This window comes from Branchiostoma floridae, chromosome 14, assembly GCF_000003815.2.
Source record: "Branchiostoma floridae strain S238N-H82 chromosome 14, Bfl_VNyyK, whole genome shotgun sequence".
Classification (NCBI taxonomy): Eukaryota; Metazoa; Chordata; class Leptocardii; order Amphioxiformes; family Branchiostomatidae; genus Branchiostoma; species Branchiostoma floridae.
Genome location: NC_049992.1, coordinates 1,363,724 through 1,373,112, shown reverse-complemented (window position 1 = coordinate 1,373,112; position 9,389 = coordinate 1,363,724). Strand labels below are relative to the sequence as shown.

At 42.4% G+C, this 9,389-nt stretch overlaps 1 protein-coding gene across 1 annotated transcript; it reads left to right on the top strand.

Annotated features, from left to right (window-relative positions):
• Positions 1-7,054: 7,054 nt before the first annotated feature.
• On the top strand, positions 7,055-9,205 carry LOC118430838 (angiopoietin-related protein 1-like). The gene is made up of 2 exons (XM_035841871.1): positions 7,055-7,085; positions 8,442-9,205. The coding sequence occupies exons 1-2, from the start codon at positions 7,055-7,057 to the stop codon at positions 9,203-9,205; spliced, it is 795 nt and encodes a 264-aa protein (XP_035697764.1).
• Positions 9,206-9,389: the final 184 nt, after the last annotated feature.

The window sequence follows — 9,389 nt, the reverse complement described above, 5'->3', positions numbered from 1 at the left end:
TAGTTCACTCTGTACTGCACCCCTCCTACAACATCGCCTAGTCCAATCTGTACGGCAGTGCGTTAATGTTAGTTCACTCTGTACTGCACCCCTCCTACAACATCGCCTAGTCTAATCTGTACGGCAGTGCGTTAATGTTAGTTCACTCTGTACTGCACCCCTCCTACAACATCGCCTAGTCCAATCTGTAAGGCAGTATGTTACCGTTAGTTCACTCTGTGCTCACCCCTCCAACAACATCGCCTAGTCCAATCTGTAGGGCAGTGTGTTGATGATTGGCCGCCACTTTAACAAAACATGCATGGATAAGCTGGCCGGTTTAAACTACACATGCGCGGCGAAATGAACTGTGGGTTTTGTGTCAAAGTTGAAGGCCCCGAAGCTGTAAACAGTACCTGTCAAAAAATGCTACATGGTACCCACAAGGCACCTCGCCGCGCATACGCCCTTTAAACCATGAAACGACTTATCTATCGTGCAATAAGAAAACTAATTACCTGTATGACGCCGATGAATATCCCGAAGATGGCGCCGATGAAGCCGAACGCCGCCTGAGCCGCCTGCTCCTGCCGGTACTCCTCGATTCCTGCTTCAAAGTCTACCTTAGCCTGGTCCAGCTTCGTGTTGGACTCGTCTAGTCTAGGGGCAAGGTGAACATGTTAGTCTATCTTAGCCAGGTCCAGCTTCGTGTTGGACTCGTCCAGTCTGAAGGCATAGATAGATGTTTTAATTATATGTTCTAATTTATTAGCATAGTATTAGAATATGGTTAAAAACACATATCTACAAAAGTCTTCTGTTGATAGCAATCATGGTCCTTTAATCGACCAGGGACAAATGTGGTTTTAACGATGATGGTGCTTTTAGAAAACTGCATTACACCTGCGCCCTATGACAAACAAACGTTTTAATTTGCCCTAATTCACATTCACCTCTTTTAAATTAAAAATAGTTAAAGCAGAAAAAGGTTTCTTCCCCTCTTGCTGGGCGAGGTTCATACATCATTAGCGAGAACTCACTGAAGCAGAACACCATTTATTTATTTATTTGTATCAGGCCCATGGCCCATAAAAACATACACAGAACAAAGATTTGCAAAGCTACACTTACAAATACTTTACATAATGTCGCCAGAATGGGCTGTGGCAAAAGCCGTCCGAGTGTACAAGCACTCTTATTATATCATTGTCAGACGACAGCAGGCGTGTTACAAATGAGTAGGTGACCTTGCGACGCCTTGCGTCAAACATGTCGGTCCGGTTATTCACAAACAACCAACTAGTGCTTGTATGCCTGCCGACAGAAAAGAGCAGTTTCATTGCGCTGTGGTAAGCCACTCGTAGCTTGGAGATCGCACTCACGCTGTAATTACTCCAAATTTGGGCACAATACATCGGGGAGCAATACGCTGAGAACAACTCACTTTTTACCGCCGCTGAGCAGTAACGAAACCGGCGGAGGAGTGAATTTGCCCGAGAATAAAAGCCTCTGACGTGAGCTCGGATTGCTGCGTCATCCGAAAGATCAGGGGTAATTATATACCCAAGATAAGTGGCAGAGGAGACATACTTTAAGGCGGTACCGTACAGCATCAGCGGCGGCAAAGGCATACTCATGCGGAAGCGGCGACACGGAAAGTACATACATAGTGTTTTCGATTCATTAAACAACATGTCAATATCCGCTCCAGATAGCTCACAAATACTAATCAGTCTCTGCAACGCTTTAACAGACGGACAGACGAGGCAAATGTCATCCGCGTACATCAAGTGGTTGACTAAGGTGTCCCCAACATAGCAACCGACTCCAGACCTCAGTAGCTCGGTACTCAAATCGGATACATACACATTGAACAAGATTGGTGACAATATGCTGCCTTGAGGCAAACCATTCATAGCAGTAAATGTATCCGAGAGGGTGTGGCCCCAACGGACACAGAATGACAACGTACTATACCACACGACCAGGAATCTAACTAGGTACATCGGAACCCCTCGATCCATAAGTTTTTTAAACAATGTCCAGTGGTTTACACGGTCAAACGCTTTGGATGCGTCCAGAAAACATGCAAATACAGGAGAGCCCCTTTGTCGATAATACTGAATAATTTCTTTGAGGGCAAATATACATAGATCGGTTCCATGTTTCTTCTTAAATCCGAACTGGTTGCTCGGGGAGCATAGGAAATCGTCAAGGTATGTCAATAGTACAGATTCGATGACTTTTAACAAGGGACTGGCAATTGCAATCGGACGATAACTGTCCTTGTTCGAAGCATTACAGCTGGGCTTCTTCAATACAGGGACAAGTACAACGTTCAGAATGCTAGGTGGCACATAGGCGTGTCTAAGCATAGAGGAAATTAAAATTGAAAGCAAAACGGGTAGTTGGGGCCCGGCGTTCTTAAGATGCTCAGCTGAAATGCCCTGCACGTCACTAGCCTTCCCATTGGATAAGTCATTGATAGCATCACATACCTCTCCTACTGTTACCGTGGTTACATCGCTAACATCAGATTCCATTGCATGCATAACAGATGGTTTGTGATTAGCGGAATTAACCGAATTAAACAAGGAACTGTAGTAGTTTCTCCACATATTGGCAATTTCTGTAGCCCCCGTGTAACCATCAACCGTGTTGGGAAGATTTGGCTTGGAGCGGTTTTGCGAACGCAGAGCATTCCAAAAACTCTTGCAACCCCCCTGATGAAGATGCATGGCAAGCGCGTCCGCTCTAGACTGGGCCTCAGAGCGGCGACACTGCCTCAGTAACAGCTTAAATTTCGCCCTTGTTTTACGCATGATATTCCAGACCGCTCCATGCCTAGGACGGCCCAACTGCCGCCAGAGAAGGAAAGCATCTCGGGCGGCTTGATGGGCCTCCTTGACAACGGCGTTCCAGCCGGGTACAGAGTAAGGGGGTAAGTCCGCTATTAGTAATTGCCAGCAAGTACAGTAGGAACACCCTCACTACAGAGCTTTAAGAACGCTTGAAGATAAACTAGTGTGCAAGAGTTATACCATTCAGTGATAACCTGTTGCTGTTGCGCTGCGTGCCTGTGAAGCTGATGTGCTATGCAAAAGGGAAAGTTTTTAACGGCTATACAATTCAGATTCATTTTTAAAAAAACGAAACAGAACAAGCCAATCAAAAACACAGTCACGTATACAAAACAACTACTGAGTGTTGTGTTACCTGGCTTTCATCTGTTTTCGTGTTTCCTTGGCGACCTCCAGCTCCGTCGCCATGTCCTGCAGATCCTGCTCCTGAAGCTGGATGATGTCATTCTGCTTGGCCAGGAGCCGCCTAGCGGCCTCCAGACGAACTTCAACCGACTCCGTGCGGTCCAAGGCTCGGTTGTATTCATCTCGGAAAACATTGGCCTGGAGAGCATATTCGTTGATTAGCGATGCATTTCAGAGGCTTTAAATACTGCAAATGCATTTCAGTTCGCTTAGATTTAATTTTGTGGTAAGGAGTTTTGTAGTAAAGTGTTGGCGGTGGTTTTGACTTCACTATTGCATCATATTGTGCTTAATATGTACGAACAGAACAGCCACATCCGGTAGTGCTGGTATAATCAACTGTCACTGACCTAACCGTGTTTTTCTCCTACGCATAGGGTAACAGAAGGAGTACGACGACACTATTTCCCTCTACGTAGGAGAATGAACCGCATCTACACTTTGGATTCATAGCACATTTTTATAAATATGTATTCTTTGCACAATTTATGCTTATCATTCGTGAATCTTCACCGTAACTAGAGTCACCAACACATCATGATACTGTGCAATATATAGTGCGTAGACGAAAGGGACAGAGCAAAATATTTGCGCTGTTGTTGAGTTCGCTGTCACCGCGAAAACCATCGCGAACATAAAAACACGGCAAACATTTCTGCATTCACAACATCCAAGATGGGATCATAATCGTACTCATCTCGACGTGAAGGTGCCACGGACGTTCATGACCCGTCTCGTCCGGTACTCCCTACCCCCATGGATATTTAAGGTAAAAAAGTCAACATTAAGTACTCAGCAGATGCTCCTGTCACATGAACTTAGAACAAATGTAGCTCTTATGCCTGTACACGTCCAAAGTACAACGGATGAACGAACCTCTGAATCAACATGAATAGCAATTATTTTTAACAGAAAAACAAGTTGGCTATAAAAGCACTACAACCTGCCGAGGTAGAACACTGTAAAGTCATAAGAAAGCGTGCACTGTGTACATTCTTTGTAGCATACATTACAATAAAACGATAAACAAACGTAATAAAATCACAGATGAATGGATACTCCAAAGACAGCTTCTGATTTCATCAACCTTGTATGAGCATTCATGTAGCTAAACTTTACATGACGTTGTTCAAATCGATAAACACAGACATAGATGCTGTCCATATTCCTTAAGATGACTATTGTCCAAATTGTTATTCAACTAAACGAAGCCTAATAGAACTTCACACCGCATTTTGGTGTTAGGTTGTCATGATTCAAGTTGTCTTAACTAGAAAATACTTAAACGACAACAATACTTGACATGTAAAATTCTTTGCTCTCTGTATACCGGTTCAGTATGATTGTAAACTTCATGATCTCGTCGTGAAGATGTCACGGATTTTCATGGCAACCCTCTACTCCCTACCCACCACCCCGGCCCACACATACATACATAAGGTAACAAATTGAAACGTCAGCATAGCTACATCTCTATTCGGCTTTTTTCGTCTCGGGAAACGGTCAATAACTTCACATGGCCTATCTTTAAAGAAACCAGCAGATGTTTCAGTCCCATGAACTTAAAACAAGAGCATCTCTTTCGCCTTTGAAGTCTATTTACATCAGCCCAAAGTACCACGGATGAACGGATCATTGAATCAATACGAATTACAATTATAGCTCCTATCAGCATCATGTATAGGCATCAGCAGATTTTACATCAAAACAAGTCTGCTATAAAAGTGCGATAACCAGCCCAGGTAGAACACTCTTCAAGCAGATCCAGACCGGAAACCACTTCTGCAGCAGAAATACTGGGTGTAATACTAAAGGTGTGTATGATATAAGTTTTACTATCTTCTTTCTTTGTTGTCAATAGACACCACTCTTCATAATGCATGTTAAACACTGTACTGAAAGCATGATATACATTACAAGACTATACGCATGCGTAGTTCGGTGAACAGCGACAATGTCTCTAAAGTTTGAATCCCGGTCACTCAACATGAGCTAGTGAAATTTTCCAGGTGAAATCAACCTGTAAATACTGCGCAAAGTGCTCGTCTTCTCTGTCAGCATGTCACGAATAATGGTAGAATATCTCTTCAATCTCTTCAAACTAGTATCAGATCACGTTTAGTTTTATCAGCATTGTCAGTCATTGTTTAATTCTTAGGACCAGACACACGCGCACTGAAGACTACTTATATTTTACTAAGGCAGTTTATATTACCACTGTTTGCAGGTGACCATGCTCGTACTGTGGGTTATCTATGCCATAGCCTGGGGACAGGTGCTAACAAAAGCAGCTGTGGAGGGCAAACTACCAGGGGATGTGCACACACATGGTAGGCTGATACTTATGTGTTAAGACCTACAATATACATTTATATACCCATCGGAAAGTTGAAATGTCCACAAACTGATGATTTTGGAAAATATTTTAAATCTTTAAAAGATACATTTTTACACAATAGATGAGGCTCATTCAATCCAGTTATGTGTGATACTCTACCTTTTATATTTTGTTTAGTAAATTTCCACACTTTTATGGTAACATTTTACAGTGTGTCGGACCGGACTTATAATAGATTTTCCACTTCGCTTTTCCTTCACCCCCTTTCAACTAGACGCTGTGACCGCTGAGCAACCAAAAATGGACAAATCGCTCAAAAATTTCCATAGACAAAGAATGAATCTTCTTACGTTTTTCTGTGCTTTGTACTCTTTTAAATCATATTTCATATCATATCATATCATATCATGTCATATCATATCAGATCATATCATATTAAAGAATTATAAGGGTCAAACAAAGCTCATTTCAGTCGAGCTTCATCCGTGGTGATTCTACAGTTTGTCAACTTGTTTGCATAACTCACAAAATACTCGAAGCTCTCGACGCAAACAAAGAAGTACGAGCTGTTTATCTCAACTTCTCTCGTGCCTTTGACAAACTTTGGCATAATGGCCTTATTTTTTGGAACGCAGCTGCGTTGCTAAGTCGCCACTCTTAAATAGGCTGCCAGACTAGGACATAGCCTTCTGGATAGTCATACATGCTGCGATAAGCAATGGTTTGCTAGAGGGCGCTTTTCCGCCCATCAAGCATTGCGCAATATCATTAGAAAGCATGTGTAATTTTCTTTCCAATGATATCAAATTCAATATCATTGTAAACTCATGGAACAAGCACCAATCCTGCTTACGTGAGTGGATCACAAACAAAAAGTGCCCAAATTTCCCTGCTTCTGTTCAATACTGTATCTTCTGGTTGTTATAGCCGCGGGTGACAATGATTGATTCAATCCTTTTTTTCACCTAACGGTATTTTATTGGTATACAGAACATCCAAGTTTATTTTTAGCATATCTGGGTAGAGTATCTTATAATTGTAAATTCATGGAACGAGCACCAGGCCTGCTTTCGTACAGGGGTTCACAAAAAAGTGCCAAAATTACCCTACTAAAGTCAAACACGTGATTTTCGTCTGTCGGCATTGACTTGTGAATGAAGCCAAGTTGGATAAACGTCTAATCCAAGCTCCTGTTACTCTTTAGTCAAGCTAACAATTTCAACCAAGTTCAATCGAGTGCTAGCAATAAACTGTAGGAAGGCTATCCCACCCTAAGACTGTTGTGCAGCATCGCATCCTGGAGGTAGTCTGCAATGGCCCTGTGTGGACGAGTGTTGTAATCTTGCAGAATGGTATTTGGTCCAATATTGAAGGAGTAAGATATTGAGGATGGTGTCCCTATAACTCACCACATTGAGGTTGCCTAAAATGATAACGAGTTTTTCCTATGGCGGTTATACCGCCCCACACCATGACGCTGCCTCCACCGCCAAACACTGAAAGTTGGTACAGCCGTGTCGTTGTGCGGTTCTCCTTTCCGCCTCCAAGCTTTAAATCGGCCATCCAACTGCCAAAAGGGCAGATATACTCTAATCAAATGTGCTAAAACAAACTTGTATGTTTTGTATACCAAACATGACGTTAAAAAAAAGGTTGATTGGATCCGATGACTAAAACACGCAGGATGATACTGTGTTTAACACAAGCAGTCACATTTGGGCACTTTTTTTGTGATCCACTCATGTAAGCAGGTCCGGTCCTCATTTCATGAGTTTACAATCATAATGAGTTTGATGCCATAGGAAAGCGAATCACACAAGCTTTTAATTGATATGTAATACATTGAAATTGATGCAGAAACATCAGAAATATGGTCAACCGAAGTTGATATTCCAAACTTTTTGTGCTGAGTTTAGTTTAGGCACTGTAATGCAAAACGTTCATGAAAACATATATTTTATGACATTATTACCCAGGCTACATTTAGAATATTTCGTCTTAAAGTAGAGGTTCTTAGCTTTCCAACGATGTATGGCATGGTATGTTCAATTGAGAAGAAAATAACGTAAACGAAGTAAAACAAAAATTGTACCCCTTATTTCAAGAGGGTCCTGAAACCCTGGTACACAGAACATGTACTGGGCAGAAACGCTGGCAGTTTAAGGGTTAAGACTGAACTCTCTTGGTCTAATAAATGGTCAATGGAACTTAATCCATGTAAAAATAAAGAAATGCGTGTTTCAATAAAAATAACTCCCCCAATTCACCCTCCTCTCTTTCTTGGTAACTCAGTTATTCACACGGTGAAACATCATAAGCATATTGGTGTTATTCTAACGTCCAACATGTCATGGAGTACTCATATTTCCCAAATGGCTGCTAAAGTTTTTAAAAAGGTATCCATCATTAATTACAACATAAAATTTAAGTGGCCCGCCAAAATTTGGTAACAATTTTAACATGACTTTTATAAGACCGTCTCTAGAATATGCCGATGTTGTTTGGTACAGCTGCTCAGATTCAGAATCTAGACTTATTGACTGGCTGCAATATGAATTCCCTCTCACGGTTGCTGGTGCTGTGAGGGGGTCATCATATTCTTCCCTCCTTCAGGAGCTCGGCTGGAAAAACTATCCGAGCGGCGTTATGCCCATTACCTTCTTCTATTCTATAAGAGTGTCAATGAACAAGCTCGACAGTATTTAACTGACTTGTTACCACCGGCAGTTTGCTGAAACAAGTAACCATCCCTTAGCTGCCTCTAGATTTGGGGGCTATTACCCGTTTCATGCACTATGCATGTTTACTATTGCTATTCAATCACTGAGTACAATCACGTTTGTTGAATGTATTTCCAGATAAACGTTTGAAACACGACGCGGATGTAGCAGCCCTGCAGAGAGAGAGTAACAACCCTCCCCCCAGCGCTGCTGACTTCGAGGACTGCTCAGAGCTCTACCCTGTACTCTACTGGACCAACTCAGTACAGGACGGAGTCTTCCCCATCAAACCTGAGTCTAACACCGACCACTTTGACGTCTTCTGTGACATGACTACAGATGGTGGGGGCTGGACTGTCATACAGAGGAGGTCTGAAGGGAGACTCAACTTTAACAGGCGTTGGGCAGACTATAAAAATGGGTTTGGGAGGGTCGAGGGGGAACACTGGCTTGGACTGGATAAGATACACAACTTGACAACCCAGGATAGTTATGAACTATATGTGCAGCTAGAAGACTGGGAAGGTAACGTTGTACATGCTAAATATTCTACCTTCAGCATTGGGGATGAGGGTACAGATTATACACTGCACATTTGGGGGTACAGTGGGGATGCCAATGACTCTATGGTCTACCATAATGGAAGGAAATTCAGTGCTAATGATCAGGACAATGATGGCTGGAGTTATAACTGTGCTCAGTACTATTCAGGTGGCTGGTGGTATAACGATTGTGCTCGCTCTAACCTGAACGGTCCCTATTTCCACCCAGAGGACTATCATGGTACTGACACAGGGCCGTGTGTTTTCTGGCGTTACTGGAAAGATACCTCATACTACTCACTAAAGGCAACCAAGATGATGGTACGGCCTCGAAACTTTATCCGTAATCTGCGACTTTAACAGTTAACCATGCAAAGCTTTAACATTTACCAAGTTCTGTACGTAGTAGTATGAATGGTCAAGATTTACTAGTAACATGTAAACATACATTGTACGTATACCAGTTTTCTACATTGAACTAAATTCATACTGACTTGGGAATGTCGTGGCCACCGCTGAACATCAAGGGTTTGGCTACAATACA